This window comes from Pelodiscus sinensis, chromosome 2 (genome assembly GCF_052426305.1).
Source record: "Pelodiscus sinensis isolate ZL-2025 chromosome 2, ASM5242630v1, whole genome shotgun sequence".
Lineage (NCBI taxonomy): Eukaryota > Metazoa > Chordata > Testudines > Trionychidae > Pelodiscus > Pelodiscus sinensis.
The window spans coordinates 25,275,397-25,297,651 of NC_143053.1; the positions used below are offsets into that span (position 1 = coordinate 25,275,397).

The 22,255-nt window shown below is 43.2% G+C and overlaps 1 protein-coding gene across 1 annotated transcript; it reads right to left on the minus strand.

Moving 5' to 3' along the window:
- Positions 1–1,536: 1,536 nt before the first annotated feature.
- On the minus strand, positions 1,537–21,191 carry MED30 (mediator complex subunit 30). The gene is made up of 5 exons (XM_075920195.1): positions 21,037–21,191; positions 18,405–18,610; positions 14,533–14,691; positions 10,220–10,330; positions 1,537–1,993 (listed from the first exon to the last, which is right to left on the minus strand). The coding sequence occupies exons 2-5, from the start codon at positions 18,576–18,578 to the stop codon at positions 1,898–1,900; spliced, it is 540 nt and encodes a 179-aa protein (XP_075776310.1). The 5' UTR covers positions 18,579–18,610; positions 21,037–21,191; the 3' UTR covers positions 1,537–1,897.
- Between the last annotated feature and the right edge of the window lie 1,064 nt (positions 21,192–22,255).

Genomic DNA, 22,255 nt, shown 5'->3' on the forward strand with positions numbered 1-22,255 from the left:
CTAGAGAAGTGATTGTTCCCCTTTATTCGGCTCTGGTGAGGCCACATCTGGAATATTGTGTCCAGTTCTGGGCCCCCCACTACAGAAAGTACGTGACGCATTGGAGAGGGTCCAGCGGAGGGCGACCAAAATGATTAGGGGGCTTGATCACATGACCTATGAGGAAAGGCTGAGGGATTTGGGTTTGTTTAGTCTGCAGAAGAGAAGACTGAGGGGGGATTTGATAGCAGCCTTTAACTTCCTGAAGGGACGTTCCAAAGAGGATGGAGAGAAGCTGTTCTTAGTAGTGACAGATGGCAGAACAAGGAGCAATGGTCTCAAGTTACAGTTAGAGAGGTCTAGGTTTGATATTAGGAAAAATATTTCACTAGGAGGGTGGTGAAGTACTGAAAGGGGTTACCTAGAGAGGCGGTGGAATCTCCATCCCTAGAGGTTTTTAAGTCATGGCTTGACAAGCCCTGGCTGGGTTGATTTAGTTGGGATTGGTCCTGCCTTGGGCAGGGGGCTGGACTTGATGACGTCCTGAGGTCTCTTCCAGCTCTATGATTCTACTAAGCAAAATAAAACAGAATATGCAAGCTAAGCTAAAAAGACTAATTACATGTAATATCTCACCCTAAAAGTTGTTCCGGTAATTTTCACCGATTAAGACATTCTTTCAGCCTGGGCCAAGTCCTTTCTTAGTTCAGTCTTAGTTGATTCCAGCAGTCATCTGGGTGTGGTAACCAGGGAGAAATGACAACCTGGGTTATCTCACTCCTCAAATAGTTTTGCAAAAGGTGGGAATTCTTTGTATGCAGTCTAAACTTCCCCTCTGCTCTTGTGGAAAAATAAAACATACAAGATGGATCACATGGATCACAGCATCAGAAGACACCATCACATGTCTCTGCAAGGCCCGTTTTCATACTTCATGGACTGACCCACATGTCAGCACAAAAGTTAAGCACCATTATCTCTTGCTCATGGGCCATCATGGCCCTGAAGTGTAAACAGGGGGAGTGACCCAAAGCAGAGAATATGCAATGACAGATACACAGTTCACTATTCCTAACTTGAGCTACAAAAAGATACATGCATACTACAGAATATGATTATCTCATTTGGTTACAAGCCTTTCAATGATATGTCACATGAAGTGTCCTGCAGAAAGCATATTCCCATTATGTCATATTCATAATACATATTCCAATTAAAATATGCAATGCCCCATCATAAACAGTTCGGAGGAAATTACCTAATCCCTTTAAAATAACCTGAACTATCTCTTGCACTTTGATCTGAAACATGTAGTACTTTCCTCTGTTATACATAACACTGGACAAAACAGACTAATCTTCTGATCTGGTACCGCAATTTCTATGATCCAATTATGTATCATCCCAGCATCCAATTATTACTTACAATCAAAACCATAATCCTTTATTTTAAATGTCCTTAATATCACTTACATCCCTCATTTTTCCCATGTAAGCACTGTTCACTACAGACCAGTGAAAATACTGAAAATATAACTGAACATATTTGAGCATTGACTATTTTTAAAACAAAAGCTTTATTTGTTCAAACACTGAGAAACTTATTTCAAACTCAAGTATTGAAGACAGCTTTAAAAAATGCTACCAAAAATATGACTAGAGGTTACAAAGCTTATTGCGGTAAACACAAATCAAAGTCTATTGTATGTACAAATTATATGATGAATTGTATATACAAACAGAACATACATTTAAATATTACAAAAGAAACTATTTAAAAACATTAAAGTTTTGTATAGGAATGGTATTAGGAGAGGGGAAAATACATGGCCTTTCAGAAAAAAAGAAATTAAGTTTTTTTTAAAACAAATAAAGTCCATTTTCATAATTAGAAAAAAATACTTGAATTGTATCATAGTTCAGTTCCTCATTGCCAACATGGCATTTATGTCCCAAATGAGATTCCGTAATTGATCCATAATTTGCTTCAGCTGCTGATTCTTCTGTTTCAGTTTCTGTGAAAAGAAAGAATTTATCAAGTGGAGTTTGATCAAGCTTAGACTATGTAATTTTAATACCCCCCCCCCCATAGAAAACCCACACTACATAAAGAAGCACAGTGATTTATTCTCACACATCAATGATCCTATCAAAATCAACTGTAAGCCATGCTCGCTTTAGAGGATTAGAAAAAAAACAGAGTTAAGAAGAGCTGTAGGAACACTGTCCATAGAATCATAGAGCTGGAAGACACCTCAGGAGGTCATCAAGTCCAGCCACCTGCCCAAAGCAGGACCAATCCCAACTAAATCATCCCAACCAGGGCTTTGTCAAGCTGAGACTTAAAAACCTCTAGGATGGAGATTCCACCACCTCCCTAGGTAATCCCTTTCAGTACTTCACCACCCTCCTAATGAAATAGTTTTTCCTAATATCCAACCTACACCTCCCCAACTGTAACTTGAGACCATTGCTCCTTGTTCTGCTATCCGTCACTACTGAGAACAGCCTCTCTCCATCATCTTTGGAACCTCCCTTCAAGAAGTTGAAGGCTGCTATCAAATCTCCCCCCAGTCTTCTCTTCTGCAGACTAAACAAACCCAAATCCTTCAGCCTCTCCTCATAGGTCATGTGCGCCAACCCCCTAGTCAGTTTGGTTGTCCTCCGCTGGAGCCTCTCCAATGCATCCACATACCGTAAAATCTCGAGTACAATGCGCACTTTTTCCCCGTTTTTTTTTTTAGCATTAAAGTCAGGGTGCACATTATCCATAGCAGGTTTTTTTTTAAAGTTTTCATTTGGTAGTTCCACGGCAACTAATTAATCGCAGGACACCAGAGGTTAAGTTGATTTTTATTAGCATCAACAAGCAACTATATACACAGTTTCAAAAAGGTAAGTTAAACAAATGAAATCAACATGGCAGCGCAAACAAGCAAATACTGGTATGTTAATTGATCATCTACTCATCTTCGAAGCCCTTGAATTCGCTTTTGTTAGAATCTTCCTCGAACAGTTGAGCAATATCTTCCGGGGTATAGTCCTCGACATCTTCATCCAGGTAATACAAATCACTGTCATCTTTGCATACCCGTAATTCGCCCTTGGCTGATTCATCGTCGCTCGGATCCATCTACAGGGCATCATCCTCGCTGCCATCCATAGCATTAGAGATGCTGCATTTCAGAAACCCATTCCTTATCATAGCGGGATCAAGTTCAAGCCAGACATCCGCTATCCACTGGGTAACATCTTGCAGCGTTGGTGTTCGCATACGTCCACCTGCAGTAAATGTATGTTCACCTTCCAACAACCAAGTGTTCCATTTCCTGCGTAGTGCATCTTTCATTGGCTTGTTAACTGTCCCGTCAAGTGGCTGCAACATTTTGGTCATTCCACAGGAATAATTGCCAAGTCTGTTTTGTCCTGCTGAAGCCTTTTCTTGACGGATGGCATACGATGACACCGAAATGCATCCAAAATTATTAGAGACCGCTTTCTCATAAGTCCACCTGGCTGCTTTGCCCAAACCGTCTGTAGCCAATCAAGCATTAAAGCATCATCAATCCAGCCTTTTGGGTGAACACGCAAGTGAACAGTGTTCGGGAAGATTACATTCCTTGGCATTGTCTTGTACTTGAACACAATATAAGGAGGCAGCTTCGTTCCGTCAGCCATGCAAGCAAGCATTATGGTAAACCTAGACTTTTCATGGCCTATGGTAGCAATGGAGACTGTCTTGGCACCTTTCAGTTCAAGTGTTCTGTTGTAGGGATTATCGAAATTTAATGGTATCGGATCTGCGTTACCAATTAATGAAAGGTCGTAGCAGTGGTGCTTCCGTAGCTTTATGATAAACTGTTGGAACTGCAGTAACTTGGTGCCTGAGTCCATTGGTAGCTTCTGCACGATTGTTGTTCGGTGTCGGGCCGATAGGCCATAGCGATTCATGAACCGATCGCCCCAGCCATATGAAGCTTTAAACCCGGCTGTGTTAGCGCACGTTTTGGCAATGGTCAAAGCCTTCATTCTAACTTCTGCAATGCTAACACCACCGCCTTGCTGTCTGTGCTCAGCAATCCATTCAACCAACTTGGCCTCCAACTCAGGATATGCAGCACTTTTACCTCGCTCAGCTATCTTCATCCTAGGCAGTGCTTGCAGGTGCTCTTTCTGCTATCTCCAAAACCGAATGTTAGACTCTGCTATGTTATCAAATTCACTGCTGGCAGCTCTGTTGCCATGAACCTCAGCATAGCTAACAACTTTCAGTTTTTCAGTGGTCGTGTAAGATCACTGACAACTCATGCCATCCCAAAGAGAGCATGGAACGCTGCACACTATATACTCGTGTGCTCACGTGTGATTACCCGGCAATACAAAATGGCAAGACAAAATACGGCAAAATCGGGGTATGCACTATAGATAAGAGTTCAGTTTATTCAGGGTTTCTGACGTTTAAAAGGTAGGTGCGCATTATGCATAGGTGCGCATTATACTCGAGATTTTACGGTACTTTCTGTAGTGGGGGGCCCAGAACTGGACACAATACTCTTTTCTTTTCACAACAGTCATTTGGTCAGAACTTTGTCTCTCTGCTGGTCCACCAGTAGAGATCCACACCTGGCCATTAGCCAGGGCTCCCTGCCTCCAGCACAGGTCTGCGCCTGGCTGCTGCCAGTGCTAGCTGCTGCTCCACTTTTAACCTCCAGTCCTTCCTGTCAGGGCTTCACTGCCGGATGGGGCTACCTGCTCCTGGTGGAGCTCTGCTCCCAGCTGTTGGCCTGGGCTCTCTGTCCTTGGTTGAGCTCTGGTGCCAGCTGCCACAGATGCTCCTCTCTCTGGCCACGGCTGGTGTTCCCTACCCCAAGCAGTGCTCTGCTCCTGGATGCTGGCCCTGTGCCTGAAAGGCCACTAGCCAGGCTCTCTGCGGGCTGCCAGCCCAACTCCACACAGACACTGGCAACCTCTGGGGTTGGGCTCTCTCATCCATGAACAATCTGGTCCAGCAACACCCGTGGTCCTGTTAGACCACGGATGTGGCTGGACCAGAGAGGTTCTACCTGTAGTTAAAATGTCTAGGGGGAACATATACATTTATGTGAACATATTTTGTGTGAATACAGTGCTTAGGAAAATACTGGATTAGTACTACAGTAATACAGTATAGTTCAGAGTAATGAACACCAGTTAACAAACTGGCCAGTCAACTACACTCCTCATTTGGAACTGGAAGTATGCAATCAGGCAGCAGCAGAGACAAAGACAAAACAACAAAACAGTAGTACAGTGTTAAACATGAACTACTAAAAAAAATTGACATGGTAAAGAAACTGTTTCTGTGCTTGATTCATTTAAATTAAGATAGCTAAAGCAGCACTTTTCTTCCATAGAGTAAAGCTATGTTAAGTCAATGTTCAGCTGTAAACTGTTGAAAGAACAACCATAATATTTTGTTCAGAGTAGGGATGTTAAATATCAGTTAACTGAATAGTCAAGTAACCTCATGAATTCTTATCGGTCACTCAACTATTCTACAGTCCCCAGTGTGCTTGGCCCCACTCCGGAGAAGCCCCCTGCCACTCCATGCTGCTGCTCTGTACTAGGCGGGAACTGGTGTCTGCAAGGGGAGACTGTTTAAAAACCAACTCGCCTCACGGGACCTGGCACGAGCTGGAACTGAGCTGGGCTGCCTGCCTGCCCAGTTCTTAATACACTTTAAATGCAGAGATGCAGCGGGGGTAGGTCCCAGGCCATCGCAAACCAGGACTGAGCCAGGCTGCTGGCCAGCCTGCTAAAAAATTTACTGGCAAGGTGCGGGGAGGGAAATGAGTGTATTCTGTAGCATTAACCTATAAGCTTTTGCTTATTGGTTAATCTGTTAATTGACTATACACACTATTACATCCCTAGTTCAGAGTTATAAACATTTCAGAGTTCTGAACAACCTTCATTCCTGAGGTGTTTGTAACTGTGAGGTAGGACAACTCTGAGGTAGTCTGAACCAGTCAAAGCGTGAGGAAAAGAGCTGTTCAAGTTTTTCCAGCAGCTCTCCCAAATCACCTCAACTGGGATTTATAAGTGATGTTCAGGCCAGGAAACTGCATCTTACTCATTCTAGATTATGATGTGCGGAAATACTGGGATTGAGAGAGAAGCAAATTCAGGGCTTGTCTACATTTACAGCACTGAAGCTGTGCTGCTGTCATGCGTAATGAAAATGTTATCTATTACAACAGGAGAGCTTCCAGTCATAGTAGGCTTCTTTCAGCCTCGACAGACCATGGATATGCACCCTGAGAAGCAAAGAATTTACTCAATTTGTCTCATGGCAGCCATGGCTATGGTTGAAGAGACGCACTCTGCTGCATCTGTCACATTTAAAAGTGATGTCATAACCATTTGGGCTCCGCCTTAGGCTCTACCTTCTGCAAACTCTTTTCTTCTCTGCTAAGCTGCCTTAACTTCCTCTTGTAACTCTGGAAAACTTTGTTAAGCTTTTGTTCCAAACACTATAGTCACAAGTGTGATTTTCTCAGTTATCTACCTCCTTGCCTTTTCTTTGAGGATTTGTTTACACATGTCTTTGAAGCACGATTTGGTGCATCTTTTGGGTCTTTTTCCTAGATGCCAATTTGTCATAGAGGCTGTCCATTAGAATAATCCCATTATTCATTTGGCAAATTTGCCTAAGTCAGTGGAGATGTCTTTGCTTGAGGAGTGTTTCCATGTTGGTATACTGGCCTGTTTGAGCACCTCAGTGTTGGTGATTCTGTTCCTTTGGGAGATGTCAAAAATTCAATCAAGGCAACATATAAAAGTTGTTGAGCCTCTTTTTTCTGATCATAGAATCATAGAAAAATAGGACTGGAAGGGACCTCAAGAGGTCATCGAGTCCAGCCCCCCGCCCTCAAGGCAGGACCAAGCTCCGTCTACACCATCCCTGACAGATGTCTATCCAACCTGCTCTTAAATATCTCCAGAGAGGGAGATTCCACCACCTCCCTTGGCAATTTATTCCAATATTTGACCACCCTGACAGTTAGGAATTTTTTCCTAATGTCCAATCTAAACCTCCCCTGCTGCACTTTAAGCCCATTACTCCTTGTCCTGTCCTCAGAAACCAAGAGGAACACATTTTCTCCTTCCTCCTTGTGACACCCTTTTAGATATTTGAAAACCGCTATCATGTCCCCCCTTAATCTTCTTTTTTCCAAACTAAACAAGCCCAGTTCATGAAGCCTGGCTTCATAGGTCATGTTCTCTAAACCTTTAATCATTCTTGTCACTCTTCTCTGTACCCTTTCCAATTTCTCCACATCTTTCTTGAAATGTGGCGCCCAGAACTGGACTCCAGCTGAGGCCTAACTAGCGCAGAGTAGAGCGGCAGAATGACTTCACGAGTTTTGCTTACAACACACCTGTTGATACAACCTAGAATCATATTTGCTTTTTTTGCAACAGCATCACACTGTTGACTCATATTCAACTTGTGGTCCACTATACCCCTGATGAGAGTATAAGGTCCATGCCTAGCTCCTATACAAAAGTAGGCTGATAAAACATGCACGATACACACAGCTGGCCGCAGTATCCTGTCCCTGGCCCCAATCCTGGGGCAGGCCCCACAGTCCCGCCCCCATCTAGCCACAAGAAGGGCAGGTGGCGGCCCTCCACCTGCTGAGGCGACAATCCAGCTGTGGTGGACAGAGGGGGTTGGCGAGCGTAGTGAGCAGAAGGTACAGCCCCTAGTTTAAATAAATTACTCAAAGTTTTCTATTAATATAACCGGTTAGGAATCTATTTGTAAAAAATAAATTAAAATAACCTACCAAAATTCTTTTTTTATCTATATTGTTACAGACATACTTGCTGACAAATATTTTGAAATTATCTAAATAACTGAAATTAGGGATGTTAAATAGCAGGTATTTGGATAATTATGTAACTGCTGAAATTTTCATCAGTTACATAGTTATATGCACCTGCACCTAGCTCCTCGAATGCCGGCGGGCACCGGCTGCCACCCCGTGCTTCTACCTCTGATACAGGAGTTGGTACACGCCAGGAGTTGGCTTTTAAGCTGGGTCCTGCCCCACTCCCAGGGACCTGGCTGCCGCTTGGTGCTACAGGCTCTGATACAGAATCTGCAGCATGGGGTCCCTAGGAGCAGAGCGGCAGCCTGCATGTAACTGTTTATGGTAACTAATAAGCCCAGGCTTATAGGTTAACCGTGTAAACAGTTAACCTAGTACATCCCTAATTGAAACTGGCACGATCATATTGTGTTATTTTGACAAATAAAATATGCAGAATTTTGCAGAAATTTAAAATATTGTGCACAGAAGTTTTAATTTTTTGGTGCAGAATTCCTCCAGGAGTATAAAACTGCAAAAAAACAAAAAGGGAAATGTCTGCTTAGGAAGGAGTACTGCCTAAAAGAATCTGGGTCTTTCTGTGGATCACAAACTAAATATGAGTAAACAATGTAATTCTGTTGCAAAAAAGCAGATATAATTCTGAAATATATTAACAGGGGTGTTACAAGAAAGACTAGATGAAATTTTTCCATGTAGTACTGATATGGCCTCAAGTGAAGTACTGTGTTCATTTCTTGGTACCACATTATGATGTAGACATACTGGAAGAAGTCAGAGGAGAGCCACAAAAGCAACTAAACATCTAGAAAATATGACTTACATGGAAAGATTGAAAAAATTGGATTTGTTTAGTCTGAAGAAGAAAAGATTGAGAATAGACAGGATAACAGTCTTCCAGTATATAAAGGTTTGTCATAAAGAAGAGGGTGATAAATTGCTCTCATTATCCACTGAGGACAGGACAAGAAGTAATGGGATTAAATTGCAGCAAGGGAGATTTAGGTTAGGAAAAACTTCCTTACTGTAATGGTAGTTAAGCACTGGAACAAATTACCTAGGGAGGTCGTGGAATTTCTGTCATTGGAGGTTTTTAAGAACACATTAAGCAAATACCTGTCAGGGAGGCATAGGCAGTAGTAAGTTCTACCTCAGTGTAGGAGACTAGACTATATGACCTTTCAAGGTCCTTTCCGGTTCTACATTTCTTTGATTAACAACTTATTTGTTAAAGGAAAGTTTAAACATTAATGAAATACCACAACAGCATACTAAGGAGGTTTAAATAACAAATCTGCATATGAGTATAACAACAAGGGTAAAACCATGCCATAAAACTATCATAAGAAAAGCAAGTAACAGACAGTTATGTTTATTTACAGTTAAAATTGCAAATAAATGTGCATAAATTCACAGTATAACATTACATGGAATTTAATATATAAATCCTGCTATATCAACATATAAGAAGGTAAAATACAACAGGAAAGCTTTCAACTGCTTCTCTCTAAATTCACATGCTGTGCCCATGTTTTTTACTATGGTGTGAATAAATATGGGGTTTTATGTAACATCTTTCTCTCACTAACTGGGAAATGAGAAGTTGAAACATCAAAGAAATATTTCCAGTGGATTTTCTTTTTTTTCACTCTACCATGTATTTTAATTACTTGGAATCTAGATACTCCATTTGTTCAGTTGTTTTCTATTTTGCATATACCTGCAATGCTTTCTACTTAATTGTTTTCAGGTAGATCTATTCCAGCCCTACAAATATTTAATTAATTCTACCTTTATGTTTTACAATTTGAGAGACCAAATACTTGTGCTTTAGTAACGCTGCACTTTTATATTCTTTAGTAAATGTTAATTGGTCATTTTTTTAGGTATGAATAAAACTATAATTAGTAACTATACTTGCATTCAGATTGAAAATGTAATAGCATCTTTAGTGTATCTGATACATTTTGCTTGACCCAGTTAGTGTTTCATAAATGCTATACTTGACAAATGTTATCAGAATAAAATTGTGAATTAATAATAATTTTAGCTCTTCTTCAATTTCTCAAAAGAGAAAAAGCAAACCAATTGTTTTGGGCTAGGAAACATGGTAGAGAGCAACACAGTTTATACTGTGGGGGTGCCTTAATGCAGCAATCAACAAGCAGAACAAAATAAAAAATCGCTGAACTATGGAGAACACAGAAATCCTGATATAAAAGAAATGTTTACTATTGAACTACTTGTCACTTGGGGCCATACAGCAAACACATTGCATTTTATGGCGCAATCTAATAATACAAGCTTCACACAGACAAAGAAACATATTTTTTGCATTCTGCCAATCAATCTTAACTTTGCTACCTTATTTACTTCCATGATTTCCCTTCTCTCCTCACTAGCAAAACGAAGCTGGCTGGCAACACCACGATCATCATGCTTGGATCCATCCTCTTCAATATATGGAATAAGTTGCTATGAAGGTGAACAAAATGTTAGAGATTGAGTAAAAATACTATTTTTCTATGTCAGCTGAAAATCTGAAAAGAAACACAATATGTTCAAGTACTATAAACCTCATCAGCCAAAATAAATTTCTCATTTCTGTTATGGAAATGAAGGGAAACCCTCATTATTTGAAGGGGGTGCATTCCTAGCACCACTGCAAATGGCAAAATTTGCGAATACTGAATCAAGAAACATTAGAACTCATTTGCATGAGTTGCAATCTCATTTGCATATTTTCTGCCAATCCATTTTCACGTTGGGGTTTTTGCGCAAAAACCCCAGTGCAAGAAACGGATCGGCAGAAAATATGCAAATGAGATCACGACTCATGCAAATGAGTCCCTCGTTAGCATATTTTTTGCCAAGAAAACGCGTAGTGTAAACGTAGCCTGAGAGGGGGAGTAAGGGAAAAAAGGGGCAAAAGGACAAGAAGGAAAGTTTATTTTTACAGGTGTGCTACATTAGGGCCAGACTGTCTTCAGACTTTGGATAGATGCATAAAAGAGCAAAGACTTCACTGCTTTCTCTGGGAGTGCAAATTGCCCTAAAAAGAATTGGGGGGGGGGGGACATGGCTTAATCCCCTCCCCCCTCCACAAACACACTCAAAGGCCCATGGAATGGATCCTGCACTCACTGCTGTGCACCAAGGAGAGATAGTATGTCAAATAGGCACAATGCCTCACAGACCTATGCTTGGGCCACTGCAGTTTTATGTAGGCTTCAATATGGGATGTATTTAACAATTAGGCATAACCTAAATCTCCCTTGCTGCAATTTAATCCCATTACTTCTTGTCCTGTCCTCAGTGGACAATGAGAGCAATTTATCACCCTCTTCTTTATGACAAACCTTTATATACTGGAAGACTGTTAGCAAAACATTAGTCTGATTCAAGAACAGTACCCTACAACAGCTTAGAATTAATAGAACTTGTATATGAAGGCAAAGTCCATTGTTGGCTTCTTTAAATTCCTATATCTGAAAAAAATATGAGAATTTTTATACATGTCAACACCATACCTGAGTCAAACATTAGGCATTGAGAAAAGATGCTGCTGCTACAGTAGGACCTCTCTGGTCTGGGAGGATGACAGATGTTGACATAATACCTCTCCCTGGTGCACAGCAGTGAGTGCAGGGTCCATTCCATGGGCCTTTGAGTGTGTGTGTGTGGGGGGAAGGGAAGACATTTGTGGTCCGGCAGGACAACAGATGTTGCCGGACCGGGGAGCCCCAGTGGCTGGAAGCAGGGTTTGGCTGTGAGTCCAGCAGCAAAGCAGCTGGGAGTGGAGCTGGGTCTAGGAGCAAAGCCGGTCAGGACCAGGGCCGGGAGCACAACCAAGTGCATTGTCAGGAGCAAAGCCAGGGCTGGGAGTGTTGCCAGGGCCAGTGGCCAGGAGTATGGCTGGGAGGGGAACCTGGCGGCCAGCAGCAGGAGGCCAGAACTGACCTCATCTGGTCCACAAACTCCCTAAGTTAGACCAGTCAGACCCTGAGGGTGCGAGAACAGGGAGGTCCAACCTGTATTAGAATAAGCGCAGGGTGGCAGGCAGGATTTGGTATGCATGGGGAGCCGGCTTTTAAGCTGGCTGACTGCGCCCTGAGAGTAACTGCTAAAATTTTCAACAGTTACACGGTTATTTAATTACACTCATTTTAACTTGCCTAGTTTTATCTGAGATAGCATGATAATTTCCATCTTAACTCATTTTCAAACATTCATAATTTACTAAAACAGCTACCCCTTGTATCATAAATTTTCAGGACTGGTCTCAGCATAAAAAGATATTTTAATTTTTTTAAGTTGAGAAAAGTGAATAGCCAACAAATTCCACATTGTATATGTGTATCTAAGCAAGATAGTGAAAATGTGATGAAAGGGCAGGACATAATATTTGCCTCCTGTAAGGCAGAAGCTACGTAGCTAATCTGGTTCCCAGAGGGAGGGTTTCCTTTACTATCCTACAGAGCAGGAGACAGCATTCTGATAGCATGCAGTCAAATATTCTATACTGGTATTTCTTTTTCCTCTCTAAACCTTTTTTTTTTAAATAAAAGTGACTAAGAACATTCAAATTGAACAGTTAAGCACTCAAAATTCAGGCAAAGAAAGTTTGCAACTAGGTCAGCTTCATAGTTAATTGTCTTACACCCCAGACATGTTGGTTGAAAAGGAATTGCACAGTACAAGGATATGGACTATATTATCAGATATACATTAAATAGATTTGTAAACATTTAAGTAAATAAAAATTGTCAATTAAAACAGAACATAGAAAAAGGATTTTTTTTTGCAAGATGCTTCACATGTAATCTAAAGCCAGAATCCTGCAATTGGTTCTGATGGATTCGGTTGCAGGATGGGAGCTAAATTAATATAAAAAAGAGTGTACAAAATGTTTTATTAGAATAAAATTAGAAATGATATAAGCAATGCACAAGGAGATGGAGTTATGATTATTCAACCTTTTCTTAGTCTAGTTTTATGGATGGAATGTTAGTTACAGAAACCTAGGAACCTGAAGAAAGCTTGTCCTAATATATACACTTACATTAGAATCAGACAACAATTTCTCTGCATTCACCAATGCAATACCATTTTGCTATATTCAGCCAAAATGCTACCCCTTCAAGATACCACATGTACCAATAGTTCATTTTCACTTTCATAATAAAGGCCAAAGGGACACAAAACAGTGAATGGTTTAGTCAATTCAGGTTCTATTCACCCTGCCTCATAATACACAAGATGAGTAACAAAATGAAACTAACTCAAAACCAGTAAAAAGAAATGTCTTCAACACAAAGCACAATGAAACTCATTGAACAAGATATCACTGAGGCCATGAGGTTAAAAGATGTCAGAAAAGGATTAGACATTACTATGGATAACAAAAATATCTAGAGAGATAAATAAATGCTTTAAAAACCCCAAATCCCATAAACAAGCTCCAAGAAGGGATATAATTCTATATGCTACAGAGCAAAAGTCAACTCCATCTAGTGGGGATGGAGAGGAATCTTTCCATCGAGCAGATTATCCCATAAAAACCTGCTGGAGGATTTCTCATATAAGTTAAACCTCCCAAAACAAGCATGCTCTGGTCCAGCAACATCCTTGGTCCAGCAGAGAATCTGGGGAGCCAGGTCTGGAACCCACAGCAACCTGAAGCACTGTGGGGCTGGAGCCAGTGGCTGGCATCCCCAAGGCTGGGAGCCATCAACAGTAGGGCCAACAGCCCAGCCAGGGCGGGAGTTGGAGGCTGCAGGGCCAGAAGCCTGGCTGGGGCTTGGAGCAGCAGTCCTGCTGGGGCAGGTGGTACCAAGGGCTGGAAGCAGGGGAGGCCATCTGCGGCAGCAGTGGAGCACTGAGGGGAGGTGGGCTGGGGAGCCAGTGGTAAGGGATCTCCCCAGGTCCAGCAAATTCCCACATTCTGGACCGGTGAGGTCCGTAGAGTGCCGGATAGGGAAGTCCAACCTGTACTGTTCTCTAAAACAGGTGAAAATCTTCTCAGAGACTGGTCTAGATGGACTCACCTGAATGTAAATATCCTGTTTTTTCGTCCCTTCTTAGTGAACATTTAAAAACATATAACACCATGTTTATAATAAACTAATCAAAACACAAGAGTAAAATGATATAGAAAATCCAAAAATTCAGTAGTAGCAGCAGCACTCACTTCTCCCACCCCAGTCCTGTCCCCCCTTCTTCACCCCACCCCAGAGCCCGTAATCCCAGCTAGAGCCCTCACTCCCTCACCCTAGGCCTCTGTCCCAGCTCTGAGGCCCTTCCTATACTCTTAATCCCTTGGCCCCACTCCTGTCATACACCTTCCATGAGTGAAGGAGTTTTGTGATGTGCGCCAATATGGAGGTGATGTGTGACATATAATAGCCATACTGTTGCACATAATAAAATTCATTCCGCACATGGGCATACAAAATTAGAGGGAATACTGTAGGGTGTGTGTGGGGGGGAGACACACAGGTTTCATTATTGGTAAGGGAAGCCACGATAAGTTTGGGGACCACTAGTTTACAGTCTCATTTAAAATCTGATACAATAACTGAATATAACAAGCTATGTGAAGGAACGGGTGCTACGGTAACATAAATAAACAATAAAATTCAGATACACCAATCATGTATATCAGTGTAAATACTTACCTCTATGGGAACAGGATCTAACCCTGCACAGTTTTCATTGCATTTGTCATACACTAATCTCAGTTTCCTGAAGAGTATTGATAGTTGACGGAGATGTTCTTGTAGCTTTCCTAATCTGTCTTGGTATGTCCCAGTATGATACGTAACACCATTTGGTAGCTTAAAAAGGAAATTTAAATAGGAAAACAGTTGTTAAAATTTAATAAAAAAAATTACTACAACTAACTTTCTATTCCATCAACAAAAATGAAATGTTTATAAAAAATATTGTACTTTTTAGCAGTATAATTATTATTACATGTTTTATTCCATTAACAGTCACAGATATTCCAGTTACTTTCTTTACATTAAAAATTGTACATTATCTGCTAATTTTATATGCCAAATCATTGATAAAAACATCAACAAACCCAAGTCCTATCTAATCAACACATCTTTTCTATGATCAATAACTTATTAACATCGTCAAAGCATTTTACAAATGTTATCCTCTTTCCTATTGTGACTAATTAGAAAACTGCTCTCTGGTATCATACTGTATCTGACCACAGTAATCCACACATTCATACTCTGGATATATTTGCTATATTTATTAGGGAATGAGACTCCATAATAAAGAGTGAAGCAATCATTCGCTTAGCAAATGCACTGGAGTCTGTATTCAATTCATTTTAATTAGTTATATAAAAACAGAAGTTTCAACAACATTTTTAGAAAAATATTTCTAAATTTTTCAATTATTGTTTCTGCTTATGACCAATTTATAAAGGATTGAAACTTCTTGAAAATTAACAGTTTGATTAAATAATGTTGTGGGTTTTTTGGCATTTTTTGATCAGCTTCAATTTGAAAATTCATTGCTATCTCTGGGGTTTACATTTGTTACCTAAGATCACTTCTCTCCTGACTAAAAGCTAAATTTTCCTAGAATCATGAAACTGTTTATCAAGAGAGGAGGCTCATGACACAGAAAAGGGAATGTGAGTCTGGATCTAGATTATGGAACTCAGTCTTACAGGACTTCAAAAATTAGAACTTACAATAAAACACATCTCATCAACTTAGCTTTTCCACAATAAGCTCTCTACACAGCTTTTCACACACATTCATCCCAAAACAAAACTTGTCAAGTTTTCCCTGCTAATGGAAATGAAATATGTTTTATTATTTTCATTTGGGAGGTGATCATACTCACACTACAAATATAAATTAATTAACTGAAGTTAAATCATGGATAGTCACAGTTCTTTACCAACAATACATTTACCTGGCCATTTCACTCAAAAAAGTGCTGAGCTCACAGCTTGTCTACACGTGCAGCTTAATGATGTTATCTACGGTAACAGGACAGCTTCCCCAGTGGGAATAGGTACTCTACCTCCCTGAGATGAGCTACAGGCAGTCCCCGAGTTACGCGGATCTGACTTACGTCGGATCCGCAGTTACGAAGGGGGATTTTCTCGCCCCGGAGGACTGGAGCGGCGGGACGTCTGGTCCCGCCGCCCGCCTCCTCCGGGGCGAGAAAAGCTGCTCTCAGTCTCCCTAGTCTGCTGGGGGAGCCAGCAGACCAGGGAGTTGGGGAGCAAAGCGGCGGAGGTCCCGGGCCGGACCTGCGGCGCTGATCTGGAAGCGCCGTGGGTCCGGCCCCGGGTCCTCCGCCGCTTTGCTCAGCGTCTCCCTGGTCTGCAGACCAGGGAGACGCTGAGCAAAGCGGCGGAGGACCCGGGGCCGGACCCGCAGTGCTTCCAACTGGATCAGCTGATCTGGAAGCGCCGCGGGTCCGGCCCGGGTCCTCCACGGCTTTGCTCAGCGTCTCCCTGGTCTGCTGGGGGGGGATGCAGCTAGTGCCCCCCCCAGCAGACTTGGGAGACGTGGAGCAAAGCCCGGGGCCTATGGTAGAGCAGGTGGGGCGCTGCCGGTTGGTCCCGCAGCACCGCTCCTTGGTGCTACTGGACCAACCCGGCAGCACCCCAGGTGCTCTGCCCCAGGAGTCCTGATTCAGCCGCTGCTGATCAGTTTCAGCAGCGGCTGAATCAGGACGCCTGGGGCAGAGCAGCTGGGGTGCTGCTGGGTTGGTCCAGTAGTGGCAAGGAGCGGCTGCGCTACTGGACCAACCCAGCAGCACCCCAGCTGCTCTGCCCCAGGCGTCCCCAAGTCAGCCGCTGCTGAAACTGACCAGCGGCTGACTACAGGAAGCCCGAGGCAGAGTTGCTCTGCCCCGGCTTCCTGGAATCAGCTGCTGATCAGTTTCAGTAGCAGCTGACTAGGGGACGCCTGGGGTTCTTAAGTTGAATCTGTATGTAAGTCAGAACTGGTGTCCAGATTCAGCCGCTGTTGAAACTGATCAGTTTCAGCAGCGGCTGAATCTGGATGCTAGTTCCGACTTACATACAGATTCAACTTAAGAACAAACCTACAGTCCCTATCTTGTACGTAACCCGGGGACTGCCTGTAGTTATGTCAATTGGAGAAAACCTCCCATTGACAAAACCCACTGTCTGTATTAGGAGCTAGGTTGGCATAACTGGGTCACTCATGGTTGCAATCTTTCCACACCCCTGAACAATGTAGTTATACTGACATAAGTTTATAGTGTAAACTAGGCCTTAGTGTCACATTTCTGTGGTTTTTAAGAGAAAAGAAAAGCCTAAGATCGATTTCTGTAAAACCAAATATTGAAGGAAATGCAGACATACATTTCCACAAATAGAACTCCACTATGAAATCCAGAGAAGTGTTTTAGTACTGTTACAAAATACAGAAAATATTTATTTTAAAAATTATTTCTCTATATCTAATTTATTTAAATACTTCATGTAAATGCATGTGGATTTATTTAAGAGTTGAAAAGAGAACTAAGATAAACTATTTATATTTACCGGTTATAGCTTAAAGGGTTAAAATATTTCAAGAATATGTGAACTGTATTAAATTTCATAGAAGCCATGGTTTCTTTTACTCTATTTAAATGCTGGAAAAATAATTTACACAGATGATTTTTTGTATCCTCCCTTTTTGATCTAAGGAACATTTTCAAACAACTGTATTATTTCCTGTTAATAATATTATACAGCCTGTACACTGTACTACTTTTTTATTCAATCCACAGATAAATTATTCTTTTTTCACATTTACTCTTAATTTAAGAATAGCATCTCATTTCTGTATTTACAATAACAGAGGATTTTCAGTACCAAATCAAACTGTATTGGCCATTGCACAAAACAAAATTAATTAAGGATATTTTTCTTGCAGCAATTTGCAACTTTTTAAGAAATAACATGAAGATAAAAGTCTTACACGTTGAGTGTACCCACGGGACACCAAAGCTTGGTCTACATTACAGTGAAGGTCAAATTAAGATATGCAACTCCAGCTATGTTAATTTTGTAGCTGGAGTCAACATATCTTAAATCGAGTTTCTGCACCATCCACACAGAGAGGTCAACGGGAGCTAATGCTCCGGTTGGCTTCCCTTAGCCATCGTGAGGAGTAGGAGTACCAATACCAATGGGGGCACCTTTTGATGATTTTAGTTAACTGGATGTCCACTTATCCTGGTTGTGGCCAAGTTTCCTGTAGACCCATAAAGTTTGTATACAGCCACCAGTCCTTGCTCTCAGTATTCTGTGCTGTTATTTAGCTTGAATTAAGCCCTAAATGTCTTTTAACATCCCAGTAAACAGTGGTAATGCTGGTAATGGTGCTAGACAATATTGACCTCCTGTGGGCTGGCAAATTCTCTGGTTCGGCATGTGTCAGGTCCCAAGGGTGCCAAACTAGAGAGGTTCAACCTGTAGTTGGGAGGAAGAGAGACACTGGAGATGGAAAGGGAACAGAGTAGGAAAAGGGAAGATCTTTCTGCATATCACCTGCATATTTCTCAGTAGCTGAAAGATTTCCATTGTCCGAAATACAATATCCTGCACAGTCTCTTGGCCAATGCGACAGAGAGAAGCTGTGTTCACTTCCCGGGCTGCTTGAGCCTGTGGTCCTGAGAAAGCACCAGGAGGCATCCCTGTCCCAGCAAGAGGAGGAGTAGACATTGTTTGACTTCAGTCAATCCCACAAAATAAGGCTGCACACAGACACGGAGAAAGAGATGATGAAGTATAGTTCATGAGTTCCCAGTTAAAATTCTGTATTCTTACTATACTGTTCCATTTGCCAAGACACCCTTATCCCAAATATGAAAAAACCCACCTATACAGGCAGTCCCCGGGTTACGTACAAGACAGGGACTGTAGGTTTGTTCTTAAGTTGAATCTGTATGTAAGTCGGAACTGGCGTCCAGATTCAGCCGCTGCTGAAACTGATCAGTTTCAACAGCGGCTGAATCTGGATGCCAGTTCTGACTTACATACAGATTCAACTTAAGAACCCCAGGCGTCCCCAAGTCAGCTGCTGCTGAAATTGATCAGCGGCTGATTCCAGGAAGCTGGGGGCAGAGCAACTCTGCCTCAGATTTCCTGTAGTCAGCCGCTGGTCAGTTTCAGCAGCGGCTGACTTGGGGACGCCTGGGGCAGAGCAGCTGGGGTGCTGCCGGGTTGGTCCAGTAGCACCAAGGAGCGGCGCTGCGGGACCAACCCAGCAGCGCCCCAGCTGCTCTACCCCAGGCATCGTGGGCAGAAAAGCCTGGTCTGCTGGGGGGGAGGGGGCACTAGCTGCGCCTCCCCCCCCTCTCCAGCAGACCAGGGAGACGTGGAGCAAAGCCACAGAGGACACCTGCAGCGGGACAGCCCAGGCGCGCTGCGGCTGTCCTGCTGCGGGCAGCCTCCAAGGCTTTGCTCCCTATCTCCCTGGTCTGCGGGCGTCCTCCGCGGCTTTGCTCCGCGTCTCCCTGGTCTGACCAGCAGACCAGAGACGGGGAGCAGCTTTTCTCGCCCCGGAGGACGCGGGCGGCGGGACCGCGGCTCATCTGGGCGTCCCGCCGCTCCCGTCCTCCGGGGCGAGAAAAGCCCCGTTCGTAACTGCAGATCCTATGTAAGTCAGATCCGTGTAACTCGGGGACTGCCTGTATTACTAAACAGGCAAAAGACGGGTTGGTGTTCTAAGCATCAGGTTTGAAATATCTTCAGTTTCCTTGAACCACAGGTTTGTAACTCATAGGACTAAGCTCTAGCAATTTATATCTGAACAGTTTCAGTGATTATTTGGATGAGTCCTGTCTTTTATCTGCTCTATGTGGACATGAAAGAGTCTAGGGCACTTTTTCTACAAGTCGGAGTTTGTCCTAGTGCTTATGGCCCAAATGCCCTTTCTTTCACTGTTGTCTTGTATAACTGATGTGAACTCAATTGCTGTCCTCTCCACCTCACAAGTCGCTGTTTTTCAGGTGCTATATGTAGTCTGAGAGCAACTTTGGGAAGAAAAGTGTAATACAAATGTTTAAAAAAATCCGCATCTAGATATTGTTGCATTTATTTTGGTTTTTCAAGCTCCTCTCTAGCATTCTAGATGCTGTACACACTGTACAAAAATCTAGAAAATGGTAAATAGACCCCAAACTTTCCACCCAAAGGAAGACAGTTGTGACTCCCGGGCACCATGTTACAACAGGAAAGGCTGCTCACCAGAAGGGATGGGATGGAACACATGGGTTCAATTACTTACTTACTATAGGGGTTACACCATACTCGGGGATCAGGGGGTTATCAATCTCCATCCTTTCCCCCAGGGTCATTGGAGTTTAAAGACTGGAAAACAACAGGAGGTTCTTTTTGCATTGAAGTGGGGACGCAGTCTCATATTCTACTGGGATGGAGAGGGAACTAACCCTTTATACTTCAGTCCCAGACTCCCATGGAGGCAGGAAACACTGTCCTTTTACTATTCTCCTGGAGGGCTGCTGCTCTTAGCCAGAGATATACTCATTTTTTTTCCCCAGGAAGACACATTAATTTATCTAGGTATTTGCTTAGTTTTATAACAAGCTATTTAGAAAGCAAAGTCAGTAGAAGCTAAAATTTCACACGATGACTTGTTTATACTGCAGTATATACTATGTCCGATGCTTAAATTCCAATGGATTTTATAATCACATGGCAAAAATGAGAAAGGAAGCAATGGCCCAATAACAGTGGGCTGTGGCAGTTTTGTATTTTTCTGTCTGACTTTGTAAGCAGCTAGGTTTGAAATGAGGTGGAATTTGGGGGTAAGCAAGTGAAATCAGACCCCCTGAAAGGGCTACAACTGTCTGGAAAGGTTGAAAAAGTCTCGGGGGGGGGGGGGGTCTCTAGGGTGCCACGGGACTACTGGTAGTTTTGGAAAGCGCTGAACTAGGGGAAGAATTTCCATTGGGGGGAGGGGTTGACCCAGGTCTCTTGTTGGGCGGGGGGGGGGGGAGGAAGAGGGCCAGTCCTCTATGGGGGGGGTGTCCTTATTGGGGGAGGAGCAATCCTCAAGGGGGAGGGGCAGAGCGGTTCTGCGCGGGGGGATGGGTGAAAGGCATCGAGAGATCGCTGAGAGCGGGGTGCCTTCCTAGCCCGCTGCTGAACTACTTACGCAGAGCTGGGGCGACTCCCCCGTTTGGCGGGGGGATGGGAGAGCGACCGGAGTCTCCCACCGGCGCGGCCTGTTACCCTGGAAACAGCCAGGCGGAAGGCGATGACAGGCCGGGGAAGCGAAGCGGGGCGGGAAGTGACGTCAGAGGCAGGCGGGCGGGGCCGCGCGAGGCGGGCAGGGAGGAGGAGTCTGGGGGCGGCGTGTTGCGCTGCGCGCCCTTGGGAAGCCGCGTTCGCAGTGGCCGCTGGGACTGCGAGCTGCGAGGGCTGCTCCGTTCGCAAGCAGCAGCCCGCGTGAAACGGGGCTTCTTTGGGGGGAGCTGCGGCTCCGGCGGCAACTGCCCCTCGTGCCCCGCTCGCCCAGCGAGTTGGCAGCGACGTCAGCCTCCCCAGCATATCACCATTGGGGTTTTGACACGTGCAGGCCTTATGGGCCGCCTGGGTTGTTGAGCCCTTGGGAAGCGCGTGTTTCAGTTTCATGCCTTTCTGTGCAGTTGAGTGAGCTAGAAATGCCCTTTGCAAGTTCCCCTGTATTCCATGGCGCTAAAGACAGAGCTCAGTGTAAGCAGTGGCCACCCTGGATGCTTAGCTTTCATCTTTCTAGTTTGAACGTTGAGAGTCCTGATTCATCCAAATAGCATTACAGGGAATAAGGGAAATAAGATTTAGCCTTTAAGCGTGGCCATTTTCCTGTGTGATTATAGCAGGCTCTCAGATTTTGGCAACTCATTCAGTGGCCTTGTTTATATATAGATTTTAAACTAGTATGACGAGCTAGGAGTTATTGGGGGTCCCTAATGCGTTTACTAGTACAATCCTTGGGGCAGACATATATATGCTAGTATAGAAGTGCTTTACAGATACAGGGTTTTCCTTTTCTTGCATGGGAATAAACTTGTTTACACATGGATTTTTTTTCTGGTTTACTGTGGCTGAACACTCTTCTTTGGGGTTCAAAGTGCTGTGTGCCGGCTTAGTTTAGTCCACTAGGAACAGCTATTCATACACTAACTTAATTCATACACTAACTTAATCAGTGTTAACTTCCAAATGTAGACAAACCCTCAAACACCTTTTACATTGATACAATTGAATGTAGACTAGACCTGAGTTTCAGCATATTGAAAATCAAAATTGGCTGCTTAGAATATCAAGCTTTCTGACCCTTCTCCCCCCAAAAAAACCCTTTCCCCAAATTTTTTGCTTGATCACTTTCTCTG

Coding starts and splice junctions, on each gene's coding strand:
- MED30 (XM_075920195.1), bottom strand. CDS start 18,578: ATGTCTACTCCTCCTCTTGCTGGGACAGGGATGCCTCCTGGTGCTTTC. Junction 14,692..18,404: donor AGCTACTGAGAAATATGCAG/GTGATATGCAGA, acceptor TTCCTTTTTAAG/CTACCAAATGGTGTTACGTA. Junction 1,994..10,219: donor AAATCATGGAAGTAAATAAG/GTAGCAAAGTTA, acceptor TTCTTTTCACAG/AAACTGAAACAGAAGAATCA.